The sequence below is a fragment of the Ovis aries genome, chromosome 6, assembly GCF_016772045.2.
Source record: "Ovis aries strain OAR_USU_Benz2616 breed Rambouillet chromosome 6, ARS-UI_Ramb_v3.0, whole genome shotgun sequence".
NCBI lineage: Eukaryota > Metazoa > Chordata > Mammalia > Artiodactyla > Bovidae > Ovis > Ovis aries.
In genome coordinates this window covers 12,874,782-12,896,167 of record NC_056059.1, presented here as the reverse complement: position 1 = coordinate 12,896,167, position 21,386 = coordinate 12,874,782, and the positions used below count along the sequence as shown (strand labels likewise).

The 21,386-nt window shown below is 38.5% G+C and overlaps 1 protein-coding gene across 50 annotated transcripts in view; it reads left to right on the top strand.

Moving 5' to 3' along the window:
• The window catches only part of ANK2 (ankyrin 2), a 699,107-nt gene that overhangs the window by 425,382 nt on the left and 252,339 nt on the right, over positions 1–21,386 (top strand). For 32 of the 50 annotated variants that reach the window (XM_060416746.1, XM_060416739.1, XM_060416735.1 and 29 more), the window contains exon 1: positions 1–21,386. This exon is cut by the window's left edge and continues 6,679 nt beyond it. The exons of the other annotated variants lie outside the window; for them this stretch is intronic. In XM_060416746.1, the coding sequence (XP_060272729.1) occupies positions 21,252–21,386 (135 nt within the window). In that variant the 5' untranslated portion in view covers positions 1–21,251. 50 annotated transcript variants of the gene reach the window in all.

The following is a 21,386-nucleotide window of genomic DNA, read 5'->3' as shown; positions in this document are numbered from 1 at the left end:
CCATTCCATTCATAATAAATCAGGATCCTGGGGTAGGCTAAAAAGGAAAGAAGACCATAAACTATATACATTTAAAGCTCCCCTGGTGATTCCAACCAAAATTGGAAACCGCTGCAATAAATACTTTCATCTCCCCATCATCCTTACTCTACCCACCCCATCTTTGAATTTGAAGCGATAGCAGATCTGCTTTTAATAATCAGTATGATTCCACATTGCGATTGAGAAAAAATTTTCCATGTGTATATATGAGACACCATAGCGATTTTTTGAATGTTTAATGACACGAATTGGTCTATCTAATAACTAACTAATTTTTTGGAATTTTAAAAAATTGTAGGATAAAATTGCTTTACAATGTGATGTTAGTTTCTGCTGTTCTTCAGCGTGAACCAGCCATAAGTATACAAATATCTCCTCCCTGTTTGAGCCTTCCTTCCACCCTGCCCTCCAGTTACCTTTGAGCATGGAAAAGAGGAAACAGTTTTATCAGATAAGTTGAAAGGCTGTATGATCTGCATGAAGTATGACTGTCTCTGTCCTAGTGGTATGATCTTCAGGAATGAGGCTGTGTGTTTCTGATACATACATGTATAACTAAGCTCATAGAGGCCCCAGGTGTTAGTCAAGCTGAATTTTTGAAAGAAGACCACTAAAGTGTGGTTTAAAAATTCTGCCTTAAATAGACTGTGCTGTTTTGAATAAACTTCGATAAATATCCTGGGGATTTAATTGGTAATTTGTCAGCCTTGGAGACCTCAAACCTTTAGAGACATCAGCAGTTCTGAAACTCCTAAACACAAGACAGCAACTACTTTTTGTTCTTTGTCCTTGACTTTGGTAGATTTTCCATATCTTTAAAATAGTATAAAATCCATGAATGTAGGGAAGAAGGAAGGAATGAGCAGCTCATAGGTTAATTCTCTCTCCCAGTTCCTCAGATATCTCCTTTTAGTAGTTCTAACTCAACAAGCTCTTTAGGATGCCAGGGTTGTGTCTGTTTGCTTCTTTGTTATATTTTTGGTTACTCGCATGAATGTTTTACCAGCTGCTCTCTCAGTCTCGTCCTCGCTCACCAGAGCTTCCAGGGTAGCCAGAAAGGGATTCCCCACCAGGTTATACAGAATTCTGAAATGGACTTTTCAGCATGTATAGCTGGACTGTTACTCCCTCCATTTTCCTTCATTAGTACCTTGCCCAAACTTTTCCCATTAGATCTGCGTTGATGCTAACTTAGCCCTTTTCTAGAGATGTCCCTTTACTGTATATTTATCATTACTATACTGCTCATATCATGAGGAACACCTCAATAAAAAAGTATGTATTATTAAGGAGAAATATCAGGGATACAAAAATTATTATGAACATATCAACCTCATCTTTATTTGGTTAGAGAAATAGTATCATTTTACAGTAATAATTTCGCATTAATGCGTATTTCTTGGCTCTCTATATATTTGCATGCATGCATGCTTGTGGCTCAGTCGTGTTCAGCTCTTTGTGATCTCATGGGCTCTAGCCCCCCAGGCTCCTCTGTCCATGGGACTTTTCAGGCAGGAATGCTGGATTGGGTTGCCATTTTCTCCTCCAGGGGATCTTCCTGAGCCATGGATAAAACCTGTGTGTCTTGCATTGGCAGGTGGATTCTTTACCTCTGACTCAAATAGAGACCTGTTAATTACCAATTTTAACTCATTTTTTCACAGTTTGTCTGTAAAAAAAGGTTGAAAGCAAAACTGACTTTGAACTCTATATATCTTTATGTGAATAATGATGGTTTTACCAAATATCTTTTTTTTTTCAAGGGAGTTATTTACTCTCTAGATCAATTTTTTTTGAGAGTTTTGTTTTATTTGTTGGGTATTCTTAGGACTTCAAGCCTAGGAGACAGCATTTCAGGAGACCCTGAGAGAATTGCTCCAAGGAGGCAAAGGGAGGAGCCAGGTTATATAGAAGTTTTGCAACAAAGAAACTTAATTTCAAGTGCTAAAGTAGTATTTGATCCCTATATATTAATGAAAAGCTAAAGTAGATTATCTTAGAGTTCATGTTTGTGTAACTAATATAATTTTTAAAAATCTAATCAATTAATATTGATTAGATTTTAAAAGTAAATTATGTTAGCATTACAAACATGAACTCTTAAGAATCTACTGTAGTTTTTTATTAATTATAGGGATCAAATATTACTTTTGCATTTGAAACTAAGGCTAGCTGCCAATCCTTGCAAGACATTCAGCACGATTGGAGGTGGATATGGTACATAGGGTTATAAAGAACAGAAAACATACTAGAAAGCTGTTTACTAATTTAATAAGTGATATTTACATAAAATTACCAGATACTCCTAAAGTTCCATAAAGACAAATTCAGGAGACCTGTGTATGATTGCATCTACTAACTATGACACTGGGCAAACTATTAACCTGACTTTAGTTTTCTCACATGAAATGATGTGGCCCTGAAATCTATTAGCGATCTTTCTTGTTCCTATATGATTCTGCACTGTTTTCAATTGTTTTTGCTTCTCTTTATTTTTGTAAGTGATTGAGGTAGTTCCATTGAATTTCCAAGTTTTCCTTCATATAATAAGAATTGCTTTGGCCTGACACTATGTCCCAGACACAGTCCCTGCAACCAAGAAGCTCTCATACCACTTGGGGTGATAGGTACAAATAACAAGAATAAAATGTTATTTGGGCCATTAAGGTGGAAGGGAGATTGTCTATTTTTGTGTATATGACGCAAGTTTTATTTAATAGACTGTGTATTTTTGTAAGCTCTTATTTGGCAGAAAAAAATAATGGAAGAAAGTAGTTCCTGTTGTGGTAACACTTGAAATTTTCTGGAAGTAGTTAAGACAGAAGATACAGAAAATGAAGTAATCTTATGAAGCTGTGCAGTTGTTTTTGTTTTGTATTTTAGGGACTGATTTGAGTCATTTTGCAGGAAGAAGTTTATTGTGGTTTCATTATTTTCTGTTAGAGCCTGTGTATCCTGATAATGCCGCATCTTATAAACCCACAGCAAGTATCATCGTGGTGTTAATCGTTTTACAAAGATCCAATGATAGTGATGTTAGCTGCCTTTGAACTAGAGGGTGCCATGGCGAAAAGAGCCCGTGGTAAGCACTTAAAGGAACCTCAGCAGTTCGCAAACAATTGAGCTGTATAGCTCAGTGAAAATAAGACCTCTCCTGCATTCTTCTAGGGATAGTGGTACAAACTTCCTCCTTGTTTCCGGCTTCTGCCTCAAACTGCTCAAACTGTGCCAGATGCTTACATCCTAGCATGACTGAAACCAATAAAGTATAAGTAGAACAGGTAACCTGGAAACATAACTCCTTTGAGGAGGTCACTTAGGAAATGAGGAGCTTTTGCTCGGGGCAGTTACCTACCAAACATGGGGCTGCAAAGCATGTGGGCTCTGAAGGACACGAGTCAAAGGCTGGGCGTGGGTGGTGGAGAAAAAAGCCATCTGCGGAAGCACAAGTTGTCATTAATGGGGAGGAGCAGATGACAAAGGACCCAGCAGCAGATGCCAACCCTATAACTACAAACACTTTATCAGCCGTAGAAAGGACTTTGTATATAACATAAAACACTCACACTCACCCATTGAACACAAGTGGCGATATTTCAGAACTTTCGACTTTTATGCTAGAAAACAGCACTGGAAGAAGAATTTATAGTAAGCTAGTAAGGGAAATCTTTTTTGCCATCAAAGGAAGCTTGGTAACTGAGATGCATGTCTCTTTAATCACTGTAATTAGTCTTCACACATGAGCCTTCTGGGTTATGTATTCTAGAGTAAGTTGCGTAAGAGCTTACAAAACCATTTAGTCCCTCCAATGATCTTTAAAATTCTGTGAAACTCAATCAAGAAACTCAGATGATTATGCTAGAAAGTTGAACATTTTCCACTTAAAGCCACCCAGAAGCTTTTATATTGTACTTATTAATTTCTCTTCTTTTTTATGTTACATTAAAAAATATTATCAAAATTCATTTCCCATTAATCCTCCTATTTCCATTATGAATGCAGATATACTTCAGCATATTGCACTACCTTGGATAAAATAATTATTAAGTGAATAACTACTACGAACTAGACTTTGAATGGTAAAGATTTTTGGTTGAATAAAAAAATAATTTATATCAAACAACGTCTCTTCTAGACAGGTACTTGAGTTTGTTTTGGTAATGTGTATAAGTATATTTATTTGCTGGTAATAAAATTACATTGGCAACTAACATTTGCTGAGCGCTTTTCATCCTCCCATTGGTGTGCAAAATTATAATTTTACATAGTTTGAATTCCTGGGATAATTGTACTACTTCTCTGCCTCTTTTGTAAGTTGACACATACTGTGAATCTGCAGAACCTATACAGTTCGCTCCTGCCGTTTCAGTGGTAACAGTGTATGTCTTGAGTAGCCCTTTTTCTACCTTGGCTATGAGAATTGACTTTGTCTTTGATTTACCATACTTAATTCTCTGATTATTTTCAGAAGCAGGCATCTGCTCTCCACATACAGATAATAACCTCACAAATTATGACTCAATCCCTGGTCCCTTCCAAGAGTACACTTCGTTTCTAGTTTCAATTTACTTTCCTACTGAATGGCCAAACTCAGTAAATTTTTTCCTTTCTGATTTCTTTGCCATTAGTCGTCTGCTTGCCTACCCCAGTCTAGCTTGATAAAATATTTAGATGTGTAAAGTTGGTTCATTTATCTGTGTAATGTTGGTTCACTCTTGACACTAAATTCATCGCTATGATCAAGGGTATGATGACCTTGTAAGCTGAGCTGTTTTCAACAACCTCCTGTAGAGAGCACTTGTACTCTGATCAGAACACACACAAGCACTTCTGTTAATGTTCCATGCATTTTTCTCTGTGTAAGTGACTGCATGATATAGTGATAACTAAATGTGTTTACCTGGGAGGACTAAAGTTCTTTCTTTAAGCCTACGTACTTTTTAGTTTTAATTTATAAGATGAGAACAGTGTCCCACATACCCTGGTGTCATGGAATTTGACCAATTTGCTGTGTCGATAATAATGGCTGATTTTCTTCCTATACTGTGTCACCATTGCCTAAGACACAGTAGATACCCTACCAATTCTAAACACCTGAGTACTAGTTTTGTGTCATCAACTCTAATGTGTCATAGCTTAGTCTTCTGAAGCAAACCTAGGAAGAAAAGTTTATTTGGTCAACTTGTGGATTGTAGCATAAACAGTTATCACAGAATGAAACAGAACCAGAAATGTTAACATTTTGTGAAAAACTATCCCCAGTTACATTTATTAGCAGGGAAATTAAAGATATTATGAAGGGTGGGACAAAAATTTTTCTAGAGGAATATTTTTTATCTTCCTTTGTATGTTTAAAAGTTAATGCACAGAATTTGCATCTTAAAAATCACACTAATGTTTAAAACTATAAATTAATAATTTTGTAAACTATTAATTTCCTGTTTTCAGTGCAAATTCCCTTGTCTGCGTAGTATTTGAAACTTTCCTCTGGGGTGCATGAACTCTGCTGCATTAGGCTGGCAACACTCTCTCATAACTCCTGTTTGCCCTGTTTCTCCTCTTAACCTTGATCCTTGTTCACACATACTAATGGCACACTTAGCTGGCCAAAGTCAGTAACTGTTTCTGTTCTCTTCCTGCTCTCTTTTGATGAATGCTACCCAGGCTCCTGTGATGAAGTGTCTGCGTGCCAGTGACCCATACATGTGGCTTGTTTAGATACAGGCTGCACTACTGAAATCATGATTTTATCCTTTGTGAAATATATCAAGGTTCCAGTGATTTCTAAAAGTTTTGAAGGATTCTCTCTTCTGTCTTAGCACACATGTATGCGTGCTAAGTCGCTTTGGTCGTGTCTGACTGTTTGTGGCCCCATGGACTGTAGCCCACCAGACTCCTCTGTCCATGGGATTCTCCAGGCAAGAATACTGGAGTGGGTTGCCTTTCCCTTCTCCAGGAGATCTTCCCAACCCAGGGAGCAAACCCATGTCTCTTTTGTCTCCTGCATTTACAGGCAAGTTCTTTACCACTAGTGCCACCTGGGAAGCTCTCTGACATGTGTGGGTTTTTCCAATGGAAAGCTGCTAGAAAGTGTACACATCATTGTAGTGCAAAAATAAAGCAAGGAACTGTGAAGCTCATTTAGACTTTAAAGACTGGCAAAGAAACTGGCATGTCAGTGTATTTTATAGACTGTCAAGTGGAGAGCAATCTGCAGAACAGAACACCAAAGGCACACTTCTGTTGCAACAAGCAGTATATTGTAACCGAGTATAAAACCTTCTAACATTCCTGTACGCAAAAGCATGGTGGAATTCAATGGGATTCTTCATGAGTCTTCATATTCTGAAGAAGCAGTTTTTTCCTTTGTGAAACCACATTCATTTTCATGGAAGATTCAGGGGGTAAAAACACACACAGGCAAGATATAAAAATGAAATATAGACTTCATACAAAAGCTTCCTACGGCTTTTGTAAAGATAAAAGCTTTAATGGTTCAAAGGCTCTTCCCACCCCGCTTTCTTCTGTGAGTTCAATGATTGTCTAATTCCTTGGAGTACATAGGTCAACAGTGTGACCTACTAGAGAAGTAAAGTTGACTAGGAAATTATCATATAAAAGAAAAAATAGAACACTGTTCTGAGATGTCACAAGATGATAAATTCTATTGCAACTTGATTAGAGGTGGTTTTTTTTTTTTTTTCCTTCTAACTAGCTTATTTGAAGTAGTATCTTTTCTGAGAAAACCTTTCCTTGGAACTCTGTTCCTAAGGTATGATGTATATGTATGCACATAGGATCTAGATTCTATACATCTGTATTTCTCAAAATTTTATTTCTCTCCTCTACTGTTTCTCCCCCTGAGTTTTCAATATATTTAAGTTACAGTGTTGTCATCTTATTTGTAGTGTGTACTTCAAGTGTACTTAAGTATGTGAAATTAAAAACAAATTTTGGAAGTTCAAAAGTACCAACATTTAAAATATAGAATCATTTGACAGCACTACTTTCTATCTTGCAACGCTGGCTTGAGGCCTGATGACACGGTCTCAGTGAGACAGCCCATGAGATGGATGGGAACGTTTGGGGTCTGGCTTTAGACCCATGGAGTTGCAGTCTGGGCCCAGACAGGTATGCCAGGCTTTGCTGTTGTTTAGTCACTAAGTCACGTCTGACTCTTGCGACCCCAGGGACTGTAGCCCTCCAGACTCCTGTGTCCATGGCATTTCCCAAGGCAAGGATACTGAAGTGGGTTGCCGTTTCCTTCTCTGGGGGTCTCCCCAGCCCAGGGATTGAACACGGGCCTCCTGCACTGACAGGCATATTCTTTATCACTGAGCCATCTGGGAAGCCCATGCCAGATGCGACGTCACACAGTCACCTCATCCACAATGTACAAAGCGGCAAACACTGGGGTTTTTATTGGGCAGGGGAATATAGCAGTGAGGAATTTCAGCAGCTTGGCAATCAAGCAGGCTTCTCTTCTTGGCCAGGATGATATGAGTCCATGTTACAGATTATGGGACAAAACTTTGGTATTGGAGAGAAAAGTGTCATAAATGTACCTTGGAAGCTATACCACCTACCACCTTCTTCGTGACAACCCTCCAACCAGAGAGAGGCACACAGACTAGATTTAGAAGGAAGGGTTACTCCTTTTCAGTGACAACATGGACAGAAAAACGGAGAGGAAAATGAAGTTATATTTGGGGGATGACATCATTACTGGTTGTCCTTAGATGCAGATGAAGCTTCAAGGACTTGCTTCCAAATGGTTGGTAAATGAGACAGGGGAGCAGGAGGAACTTTTCCTGAAACTGACTTCAATGTGAGCTACCACTAGGTGGAAACCTGAGGAAGTTTGACCCATTTGCTTTGAAATTAAGGATGAATGGATGCAGCAGATGGGATCTAGAGAGAAATAAGACCATATAGCCTCTGTAGTTTTTTAAAAAAACAATAATTCATTATATTATTTGATCCCCACAATAAAGTATATTTTCAGCCTCATTTTTCAGGTGCATAAATGAGGTTGAGAAAGATTAATTTATTTTCCTCCAAATCTCAGAGCAACATCCCAGATATCCAATTCCAGAGCTCATGCCTTTTCTCTAAACCATGCTGGTGTGTACTGTGACACAATATCTAATTTTTCAGCACTTTTAAATTATATTGTGTGTGTGCTCAGATGCTCAGTCATGTCTGACTCTTTGCAACCCCATGGACTGTAGCCCCCCAGGCTCCTCTGTCCAAGGGATTCTCCAGGCAAGAATACTGGAGTGGGTTGCCATTTCCTCCTCCAGGGCCTCTTCCCAACCCAGGGATCAAACCTGTTTATGTTACATCTCTGCATTGGCAGGTGGATTCTTTACCACTGCTGCTGCTGCTCTTATGTCGCTTCAGTCGTGTCCAGCTCTGTGCGACCTCATAAATGGCAGCCCACCAGGCTCCCCCGTCCCTGGGATTCTCCAGGCAAGAACGCTGGAGTGGGTTGCCATTTCCTTCTCCAATGCATGGAAGTGAAAAGTCAAAGTGAAGTCGCTCAGTCGTGTCTGACTCTTAGCGTCCCCATGGACTGCAGCCTACCAGGCAGGCTCTTCCATCCATGGGATTTTCCAGGCAAGAGTACTGGAATGAGGTGCCATTGCCTTCTCCATTACCACTAGTACCACCAAATTGTAGAACAGATAAATAAATACAAGTGCAATTCAAACAAAGAAAAATAAAGTGAGGAAAATTTATCATAGCTAACATTTCCTGAACAATGCAGTGTGCCAGGCACTATGTTAAGTATTTATATAGCAACTATTTCAACTCTCACAACACTGTGAAATAGAAATGATTATAACCCCCTTTTGTCAAATGGAAAAATGAGGTTTAAGGAAGAAGAAAGAGAAAGCTCTTGACAACTTGTATCTGCACTTCTACTTATAATGCTGGAGAGAAAAGTAGCTGTGATGTAGGATATATAACACCAAGACACATGAAAATATTTCTGACATTTCCAGGAACAAAGCAAATAGGATAGAGCAGCCTCTTAAGAGTCATGATGTGCTTTACCCTATATCAAGTTCTTCAATAGTAAGGTTATAGAATGAAGGACAAAGTCATTAAAATTATTAAGTGCTCAAGTATGACTTGCATCTCCAACAATCAAAATAACTTCAAAGCAGATGTCGAAGTCCTAGATGTCTCTAAGAGGAATATGTTGTAAAAGTGGAAGATAGATGAGGTAGGTCTCGTGGAGCTGTGAGTATCAAATAGCTGATTAATTTGAAGTCAGTTTATCAAACTGTGGATGCAGCTGGTTCTAAATTTTCTTGAAAGTTAGTTTTTTCACTGGACCGTAAAGAGAAGCCAAGGACCAAAATACAAAACAAACTGGAAAAGAAAGATCACGGAGGCATTGTTGATTCTGAGCACAAAAAGGTATAGAGCACATAAAGGTCTTTGGGTGGCCTTTCGGCTTTGCTGAGCAGTGAGGACCAGGATCTGTATGTTATCTGTGTAACTCAGAGAGATCGATCGTGCTGTTCCTTAGTGTGGGCTATTAATAAACTGAACTATTTTGGGTTCCAGAGCAAAGAGAAGCAAACTGTTAAGAAATGATTTTTAACATTTGATCCCCAAAGCAGCTAGAATCAAATGTTATTAAAATAGAAAGAACATATTTCAGCAAAATTGACATTTTAAAATGTCATTGGTTAATGAAAGCTACATTTGCACTTATCGATGTCATAAAATGCTTCTTAGTCAGTCAAATAAAACATTACCATGTGTTTATTAAAATTTGACAAAAATCTGATTAGAATCTTGCAATATAATCCTATGAGTTATTAAAATATGAAGTTAGGAATAAATGTTATTGCCATAGGGATTTAGAAATTGTAAATTGTAATTTCAAGCTTTAGAATTATCATAAAAAAGGCAAGACTTTGAATTTTTGTGGTGCTCCTCTCTTCAGGACACAGATTTATTGCAGTTAACATATATCAGAATCACTGGCAGCTAAGAGTGGCAAATATCGGAGAGTTCCACTTGAGAACTTTAATTGATTATTTTTTGTGAACTAAAGTTGAAAGTGCAAATCTTTTCTACGAGTACCTACTGTAGACGGATCCCCGTGCGGTGTTTTTGCACTTACGGATTTGCTGTGCTATTGGTTGTTGTCTGCAGATGTTCGTGTTTTTCACTGAAGGTTAGATATGTGAGAAGTAAGGGTACGTGTGAAGAAATAAAAACTGGCGACAGGAGGTGGAAGTGGGTTTCACAGACTGGAGGCAATGTCAGAGGAGGTCCTGACTGTATAGAGGTGATGGCCATGAAGAGGATTAGATGTGACAGTAAAGGCAGGGATTTATTGATAATCTATCATCATCTATAAAAAAGAGCCAATAGTGAAGGAGCACAGAGCAGCACCCCAGGTGGAAAGAATGGAATGAAAATACGTTTCTACCACAAGTAACACATTAGAGACCCAGAGTGCCCAAACCACAGAGTAGTGTGGGGGTGTAAACATTCATTGTAAGAGTAATCTATTTGGGCCTCTAGACAACAGTCATTGCATTTTTCTGGCATTAGCAGTGATTACTCTCCATAGGTTTTAGCCATGGATGAACTATCCATGATAAAAATCAGTAGTTTTTCTCTTACTTAATAAACCATATTCTGGTTTGTGGCTACTTTTGTGGTCATTTGTATTTTTGTTCTTTTCACGCCTGCTCATATGCTAATGATTACCAATAGGTTCAGTGCCTAGACTATTTCATGACAAAAATTAAACATCTGAAAAAATGATCATAAGAGAACTGACAGAATAATAATATGAACAAAGCCAAGGCGCGTTAACTGGTAATTGAATAGTTTGCTGTGGATTGCCATTCTCAGAGATTTATTGAAGGATTTCTGTGTGTACATCAGAAATATTACACATTTGCCTCTTTTTACATAAATGATATATTTGAACCTGGCTTATACTGCTGAATAAATATTAATGAGATGAATGAAATAAATGTTTTTAAAAGCCAATTTTATTTTAAATGTGTTAAGGAAGATTATTTTTTTATATATTCAATAATCAATTACAAGTGGCTGCTATATCAGAAGCATTATCAGAAGCACTGGAGACAAATAGGAAAATAAATATACAATGAACTCATACTCTTGTGAAGAAGACAGGCATGTAAAAAGATGATTACAGTTCAGTGTAGCAATCACTGTGATAGTTCTGTTGGCAATAGGCCCTAATCCTGTTGGCCAGGCAGGGCTTCCAAGAGAAGTCTTGCAGATATAGAGGGAGGGAGGGAGAGAGGGGATCCAGGTGGAATACTAGTTGTTTATAAAAGTCTGGAAGAAATTACAAGAGAAAAGGCTAAGGTGAAGGGAGGAGGGGACCAGATCGTACAGGACTCTGCAGACCACATTAGAGATTCTCCCTTTTATCAGGAAAATTATGAGAAGTGCCCTGAACAGGTTTAAGCTTTGGAAAGATCCCTCTAGCTATGGTGTAGAGAATGGATTGGAATAGAGGAAGGCTAGAAGTAGGAACCTGTTTAGGAAGTGGTTATAGTAAAACAGCCAGGAAATGGTAAATTCCTACGTAACACAGTAGCAAAGGGGTTTACAAAAGTAGCCTCTTCAGGCCTGGGTGTATGGAAAAGGGGACGTTAAATACATCAGCAGTTTCCAGCTGGAACACGAGGTGTGCAAGGGTGCTGCTCAGTGAGCTGGAGAAGACAGGGTCGGGAGTGGGTTTGGGGGAAACAGTGGCTCAGAGGAGAGAATTTTAATGACCTTGGAAAGCCCTGAGCATGTTTAAATGCCAACTTTTAAGATCTATTAGAAAGGAGAAACTTTTTAAAAAGATTTTTTAAATAACCTCTCTTAAAATACTCAAGATTTTGAAACAGATCTGTGTTTTCATATCGTATTTACGTTCCCTCTTTCTTTCCTTCCCTTCTTTCTTATCTGCTGCAGAGAAGATATCATTTGCTGAGCTCATAGTATGATTTATAGATTACAACTCTAAAGATTAAAGACATACAAGTCTTAGTATAAGAGTCTGTTTACTGTAGCTCATTATTATACAGGTAAGAATAAATTTCAGCATGGCAGCTAGCAGCACTCTGTTCAGTATTCATTCTTTAACAACACGTGGCCAATAACATTGTAGCTCAGAGGACGTAAGACCACACTGACACTATGAAGACTTGAGTTTTCAATATTAATTTTATGATATTTTAATTTTTATGGTTTTTGATTGGCTATAAAATTATTCTGCCATCAAAAGATGTAAGACATTATTAAAACTTAAAAAACTTTCCACTTTTCAGGGAGAATAACTGATATTTAATCAGTATATTTATTTATTTAAAAAATTTATTGGCGTATAGTTGATTTACAATGTTGTATTACTTTCTGCTGTACAGCAAAGTGAATCAGTTACACGTATACATGTACTCACTGTTTTTGGGTTCTTTTCCCCTATAGGTCATTATAGAGTGCTGATAGTTTCCTATGCTGTGCAGCAGGTTCTTTCAGTTGTCTATTTTGGGATTTCTTTGGAGGGAATGATGCTGAAGCTGGAACTCCAGTACTTTGGCCACCTCATGCGAAGAGTTGACTCACTGGAGAAGACTCTGATGCTGGGAGGGATTGGGGGCAGGAGGAGAAGGGGACGACAGAGGATGAGATGACTCAATGGACGTGAGTCTGAGTGAACTCCGGGAGATGGTGATGGACAGGGAGGCCTGGCGTGCTGTGATTCATGGGGTTGCAGAGGGTCGGACACGACTGAGCGACTGAACTGAACTGAGTGTGTATATGTGCTTCCCTGGTGGCTCGGACAGTAAAGATTGCCTGCAGTGAGGGGAGACCTGGGATCGATCCCTGGGTTGGGAAGATCCCCTGTAGGAGGAAATGGCAGCCCACTCTGGTACTTTTGCCTGGAGAATCCCATGGACAGAGGAGCCTGGCAGGCTACAGTCCATAGGGTTGCAAAGAGTTGAACACGACTGAGCAACTTTCACATTCACATGTGTGTATATCAATCCCAATCTCCCAATTTATTTCCGCCCCCATTGGTTGCCGTAAGATTGTTTTCTATATCTGACCAGAATATTCTAGTATAAATAACATATGAAAATAAAGTTGTTTGTACTTTAAGGTGCATAGAATACATTTGTTCTAGAGAGAGCTTAAAATAGATTCTAAATTAATTATCATTTGGACAATGAAATTCAGATGCTTTGTGGTACTCTAATTTATCACAGCCTTTGAAATAAATTCAATTTAGTCTATCATCTTGTAGTTCATTTAATTCTAGATTAAATGCACACTCAACAAGTAGTTTTAAAAGAAAACTAGTGATACCATATTTTACAGTCAAACTTGGATGAAACTAGTTGTTTCAGTGTTTTAATATATTACAAGAATATTGGGTACCATACTCATAATAATTCAGTTTATAATTTTGATAAATACTCATATCTGCTCCAATTTGGTTATATATGTAGTTTGAAGTTGAATTTGTTCTTGATTGATCAATACTTGGCTATAGCCTGACAGTCTGTTTCAAATGGTGTGTCTGTGTGTATACATCTGCTCTTATTTTGTTTGGAAAATATTATTTTAAAATATTTGAGACCAACAAATTAAAATATCTGAGTATATGATTGCATTGAACTGGACTCTGTTTTACAGCTGAAGACATTCTTGCAGTAATGACAAGTTGATTAAAACATTTAAACCATCATGTTGGATGGCATAACCCTCAAAGTTGATGAAAAGTTGCTATTTCTCTGGACCCTCCAGGGTGAATGTACAAACTGAGACTATAAATGCATGTAGCTTAACGCCTGTGAATCATCAAAGGAAAACATTGTCCAGCTTCTGAGTGAAGTGAGAATTGAGAAGTATGGAAAGGATAAGTAAATTTTAATTTTTTTGTCTCGGTCATGGATAATTAATTTGAGCTTCCTAGTGGGAGTTCCTGTATGCTTAATAGTAGGACATTATTTGAAGAGATTGATTATAAATTCTTACTACTATAGCTCTCCTGTTTATCTTGTCCTAAGGTTTAAGTCCTGTGTCTAATCGCTGTGGTGCTCAGAGGCCTCTTTGATAGGCAGGTCTAGAGAACCGTGGCAAACAATGGACAGAACAGAGCTGGTCAGCTTTCTCCGCAGCCTTGGAGAACGTTGTTCCTTTGAACACTAGACTTTCCCCATTAACTGATCCACAGCTGTTCTCCACACCATTCATTGATTTTTAAATCACCTTAACAGAATCCTTTTCGGATTCCCTTTGTCAGCTATCTTTCTAGTTTATAGGTGGAAATTTACAAGAAGTGTTGATAAACTAAAGCCAGATTGAAGTAGAGCCCTCTACCTGCTTTTTTATTTTTGTCACGTGGTCCTCTCTGTAAACAGTGCTTGTCGGGAACCCCTGCTTTAGTTGTTAACCTCTTTCTGAGTATTATGTACACGCATAGTTTTCTTCAGAAAAAGTAGCAGTGCACAATGGCTAAATTGTTTTATTCATGTTATATTTCAAAATCCAATTTAATATGACAGGGCATAGAGCTGGTCAAATGGCCGTTTAGACCGAGTTTGCACACCCTACAATTCTTGCCTCATGGTCTCTTGAATGTTAGTCAAAGACATTTACTGAGTGCCCACTTTGTGGTGGGCATTGTGTGGAGTAGCCTTTAGAAAACTTCTCAAGTTGTTAGCACTGTTTATTAAAGAATGTCGTCCTTTATGTACTAGAAGTGAAGAGCCAGCAGTCTGGAATGAAAATAATCACTGGCAGGAATGTAAAATTAAATTGGTTAATTGATGTTTGTGGGCATATGAATAGCTTGGCAATATTCATCTTGATTAATTTATGTGTAGCATAAACAGTAAAACGCCTTTGCAGTGACCTCAATTAGAAAAGTTACGCCACATGTTACTACAGGGAATCTAGCGTGGATCTATAAATTATGCAATGGTTTTTCTGATCGATCAATTATATAACAGTTCCGACTGGTGAAAATCATTATATATTTAACTTCTAGTCAAAGACATGACATTGAATGTATCCAGACAAGGGAGAAAGTAACATGCTGCCTCAGTTTTTGCACAAAGTGTTCCAGTTTTATTTCCACAGGTCAGTGGTTCCAAAGTTAGAAGAACCTGTCCTTGGTTTCGTGTGGTTGGGCATGGAGAATTTTGCACACAATAGGAGTAACAAAATACTACTCTAATCCGATAAATACATTTGACCATAACAATTAGTCTTGAATTGGGGGAAAAAAGGCAGAAAGACAGAGATGGTTTGTAATTTAAGCAGATTTCTAAATTCAGCAGAAGTAAAATAAATCTTACATATTAACAGTAGCCTTCAAAATACAATCAAAGTGTTAACTAAATATCATGTTAGAACTGTACACTTGGTACATGATAGTTCAGATTAAGAGAGATTTTACCTTGAATTTTTCATCTAATAGATATTCCTGAAAAACCCTTACTACTTGGAAGAGAGGGGAAAAAATTAATTTCCATGATTCTGAGTGAAATTTTCTTCCTGATTTGCCACTTTTAAGAATTTTGGCAAAAGATTTTCCTTTCAGTATTTTCTATATGATAGCGCCTGCCCTTTAAGAACAAGTGAATCAAAATATTTGAGGGAAAATGAAAACCCTACTAGTATTTGCAGTTGATTTTCAAACACGTGTCCTACAGAGTCCTATAAAGCTATCCTACCACGCCCATTTTGGTGAATGAGACCATTCCAAGTGAAAGTTCTGTTACAAATTGTGAAATATAGAATAGTGGCAGGGTGCAGTTTCCAAAATGTTTGAAAGTTTTCAGTGGGGCTAATATTCGGAAAGTGAAAGAAAGTGAAGTCGCTCAGTTGTGTCCGACTCTTTTGCAACCCCATGGACTGTAGCCTACCAGGCTCCTCCCTCCATGGGATTCTCCAGGCAAGAGTACTGGAGTGGGTTGAGTCTACATCCTCTATGCCAACCAAGAGTTGGCCATATCTCACACTATGGTCCTTTCTTCTTTATTAGTCTCCCAGGGAAATGCTATGCATCATAGTCAGCTCATAGCACAGGGGCCCGTGATGCAAGATGCTGAGTACTTATTCTTTTTGTTTGTTTTTAACACTAATGAACTAAACAGATGTCACCTTCACTCATTACCTTGTGTTAGATATATGTTCAAGTATTAACTTATTTCATAGAAGTAAAGAGCTTCAGAGCTGGAAGGAATCTAGCAATCATTCAGTCATAACCCCCTTATTTTAGAAAAGAGAAAATGAAAGCCCTGATTTGATATAGGTTACACACATCTGCACAGGTGTATTAGTAGTAAAACCAAAATCTAGAATTAGTTACTCCTAGCTATGAGGTCTTTTCATGCCTCTGCAGAAGCTGTGATCTAACTCTATAGGTTAACTTGTAGAACCTTGACAGGTATTTCTTCTCCAAGGTGTTAGTTTTCTGATGATTCTGTAATCATTGCTTCTTACTTAGGAGGTGAAATGTAAAACTACAAGGGGTGGTTTTCAGATTTGCCACCATAGGGACTGCAGGAGCTACTTTCAGAAGATTAGAGCTGAGAAGATGGCCTTTGTTCTCAGTCCTGAATCACTTCTCTCTTGATGGATTTGAAACACAGCAATATAGGTGAAATAATAGCAGTACAAGTGCCGGAGGATTTATGAAGATATTGCAAATACGTCACATCGCAGGTGTCTTTAATTTCACTTTCTACATCATACACCAAGTTCAAGTATCCTGCTCCAAGTGTGGCCAAACATGCAAATATTTGCTTTCTGAGTAATTTGCCCTAATGACTTTGGAACATTTTTGAGAAACAGTGGTGACATTGTTCTGCCCTAGCAGAAAGCATACTCCTTGTTGTATCCACGGAAATCCTAGCACTCTGTGGGCATACTGTCGGGGCATGGGTGCGGCACAGTACACACTAACTTTCCTTCTAGATGACACCGTGTTAGGTATATACGTTGTCATGTCACCCGAGGCTTTGTCACAGACTTGTCTGGCGGTCACTCTGACTTAAGCACTAGGTGTGAAACTGGAAATGTCTTAACTTCTGAAGTAATGCCTTTTTCTGTGGACCCTTCCCATCGTTTTGTCTTGATCAGACTGAAAGCATCAGACCACTGGCAAAGTTTGGGATGTGAAAGCTATTTGTTGGAAGTTCTGTTTTCAGTAGCTATTGTATCTTCCAAGTCAATACTTTAAATCTAAAAGCCAGAAAATAGAAAATGTCAGCAGTTGTAGGAGCACCAGTCTTGTGTACTTTTCCTTTGCCCATTTTTGTTTAGCCATTGACCTTTGGCAATGGGATTTTGGTACCACTATGGGACATATTTTGGGCTGCTCAAATGATAGCAGCGTGGATATTATAGTCAACAAACATGACATTTCTCTTCTAGGAAAAGAATGAGAAGATGTCCCTGGAATAAAAATGTAAGAAAAAGGTTGAAGATTGATTGCTAGTCCTTTAGAAAAAGTATCTTCTAAGAGTTGTTAACAGCTTCTTTGTTGGAATTTTTTTTTCTTTTGTAACAAAGCACTACAAATTCTTTTCTAGGAAGATTCACCCAAACAATGTTAATTTTTTTTCAAAGACTAAAAAGGGTGTTTATTGCAGATCTGGAAATAAAATTAAAGAATTGTCATGTTTAAAATGTTTATAATGATTAAATCTATCACTGTTAATGTAGGAAAGGTTTAGGTCAGTGTAGTCCAGTTAAATATTGATGTTACAAATTGTGCTCCTATCTGCAGCTACCTTTTATTCATTTACTTAACAAACACTTAATACTCTTGTGTGGGTTTTACCTCTGAGAAGGTCAGTGAGAGAGATGAAGAATATTATATAAAAAGACAAGAGCCAATGGTAGTCTCAACTTTGTTCAAGATAGAACAAATAGAAAAAGAGACTACCATAGATGTAATTAAGACTCCCAGAAGGAAGTGAATTTTAAGAGTTTTGCAAAAGACAATGAACTTGTACTGGCAGAGGAATGGCAAGGCGTGCTTGGCTGAAAGAGAAACAGAATCTAAGGCTCAGTGGTGGTAGAATGGGTAATGTATTAACATGCCAGGAAAGACTTTATGCTGGTGAAGCACTGTAAAAGTATTTTATCAAGCACCGAAGAACATCTCTTCCAGTCTGGAGTAGTTAATTTTTTCCTTTTTTCAACATGGTTTAGTACTGATTTTCAGATCTGAGCTCAGTGAAGGCTCAAGGAGGCTAGAGAGAATTTTTAGGATTTGCTTCTAGTTATTAAGTTGCATAATTCTATATAAAAGAATTGAATATTAAATTTCTTGTTTAAAAAAAGTCAACTAATTGATTCTAAAGGTGGGGCTAAATGGCTAGTGAAACCTTGATTTATATTTTGAATAAAATAGTGCATATATATTCAGGAAGAAGCAGCTATTGTAAGAGTTTGTAATGCATTGTAAGGCTTTTAAGTGCCTTCTAGAAAAGAGAGGGAAATTTCAAACATATTCTTTTGATAGAATTTGTAACCACATCATTAAACATCATAGCTTACCTTATTCCTGCAGAACATGGTTCAAGTACATAGAACATTTGATGAAAAACTACCATACCATGCAAATAGTTTATCTAAGGATAATTCAGGCAACATGGAAGGCTTTTCCTTGATACACCTCAGTTACCAATCCAATCGTGTAACTGATACTGAAGCTCCATCTTTTTTAATACCTTCATCCAAACCTTTAACATTTAAAGTGTTTACATTATGTTACTCTTTGACGTGAATGAAGAAATCATGTCCACCCCTCCATTGTTGTCCTGATACTGTTGGTTCAGTCAATTAAAAAAAAAAGTCTATATATATATATACACTGTGCTGGGCTTAGTCACTCAGTCATGTCCACTCGTTGCGACCCCAGGGACCGCAGTCCGTGAGGCTCCTCTGTTCATGGGGATTCTCTAGGCAAGAATACTGGAGTGGGTTGCCATGCCCTCCTCCTGGGGATTTTCCCAACCCAGGTATCAAAGCAGGGTCTCCTGCATTGCAGGCAGATTCTTTACTAGCTGAGCTACCAGGGAAGCCCATATATATGTATACTTAAAGCTGATTTGATCCCTGGGTTGGGAAGATCCCTTGGAGGAGGAAATGGCAACCCACTCCAGTATTTTTGCCTGGAGAACCCCATGGACAGAGGAGCCTGACGGGCTACAGCCCATGGGGTTGCAAATAGGCGGATACAACTGAGCATGCACGCGACCCAAGCAGATAGCTGGTTCATATCGTCGTACAGCAGAAACTAAGACAGCATCGTAAAGCAGTTATCCTCCAATTAAAAAAAAAAAAGAAAGAAATCAAAGGTTAAAAAACAAACAAACCAAGATTGGTAAAAGGAAAACAGCGTGAGGCTCTTAAAAAAGTCAACAATCCAGAAGTATCATTCTCAGATTTAAGTTCATAGAGTTTTGGACAGCAATATAGAGTAATAGACTATTTCAGGAATGCCATTTTTAATGGAAAAAAATGACAAAGCATGTTTAGTTTTTTTTTTTAAATGACAAATTGAAAGGTGAGCTCTAGTTATCAAGTGTAATGTGTTTGATTCATAAGTATCTTCCACTTCCTGTTTTCCCCAAATGATCATTTTCAATTCAGTTGAAAACATTTAAGCATTTACTATTTAATATGTAACATATGGATGGATGACATAAAAGTCAAAACTGGACCCTACAAGTGAATAGTTTAAAAACCTATTTGGAAGAGAAAATATGCATACGCAAAACAAATAACAATTGAGGAAGGATAGAACTACTAGAATAACTAACTATATAAATTTTAGAGGGAGTTCTCTGGGGGGAATAAAGTTCAGCCCGTAATATGTGTTAGTCGCTCAGTTGTGTCCGACTCTCTGCCACCCCATGCACTGTAGCCTGCCAGGCTCCTCTGTCCGTGGGACTCTCCAGCAAGAATAGTGGAGTGGGTTGCCATGTCCTTTTCCATCAACCCATAATAGTCTATAACAAAGTCGTGATTTTTTTAAAATCATCATTGGCTTTAAAAACCTATGGTTTGCTGTGCTCATCTCAGTGGAGAACAGTTTCTTTCAAAATCTGTAATATGGTTTCAAAGATAGTATGTATTGTGTTGAAAACCGTTCTTGAATATCTATTATAAAGCTGAGTGAAGCATTTTCAAAATAGTACAAATTAAAACAAATTATGTAAAAAGTGTTATTTACTCAGTCTGACTCTGCAACCCCGTGGACTGTAGCCCGCCATGCTCCTCTGTCCTTGGAATTCTCCAGGCAAGAATACAGGAGTGGGTTGCCATTCCCTTCTACAGGGGATCTTCCCGACCCAAGGATCCAACCGTGGTCTCCTGCATTGCAGGCAGATTCTTTACTTTCTGAACCGCCAGGGAAACCCAAAATGAATTATAAATGAAGCAAAATGTTTGTTCTTCCTGAAATGCTGGCAGGTAATGAAAAACTGTGGATAACTTATAAAATTTCAAACATCCATAGTGGTGTAAAATGAACCATTTTGATGGATGTTTTTCCAGTGGACTTTAAATGCTGCAAGGATGGTTAATTGTCTCCTGTAAATGATTATGAAAAAAAATCTATTTAAGCCAAGGGGCTGCTTCTTGGTTTATGCAATTACAAAAGTAATTTTTACCTGTTATGTTGGTGAAGTGAGGTTAGCAGCTTTGGTGTTCTGTGTGAGTAGAAAGACTGAGGGGGAAAAATCAAAGGCATTCATTGAGTAATGCAGGAATTCTATGTAGAGACATTTTACACAGCAGGAACTTAAGTCCATGTGTAAAGCAGGCTGCTCGCATGGTGAAAAACAAAACAACACCGCCCCCTCCCCTGCCCCGCCTCGGCCTCGCCCCCCCTCACTGCATTGACATGCATAGCTGGCCTGGTAGGTGTAAAAATAGACTGGCAGCGCCTGAATTGGAAATGGTCACTGAAGGCAGCCTGCAGTTGCTGGGGTTTTGAGTTCTCTCTGACACCAGCAAGCCAGCCAGCAGATGGGGAGAACGGGTGAGGGGCGTGTAGGGGAATTGAGCAGAGGAGCCAAGGATCGCCTGGATGAATCGTCCACGTTAGTGTCCCCCTGGGAGCCCTGGACAGAGCATAGAGGGCAAGGCCGGGCCTACTGACAGCAGGAAGAACTGAGATGGGGAACGCAGCTCTCTGCCCGTCTTGCCAAGCGGATAAGAGCGTAAGAGCACAGGGACACTTGCAGGAATTGGACAGAACCCCAGACTACTACGGCTGTCACGGCGAGGACACCAAAGAACTTGGGCCGCGG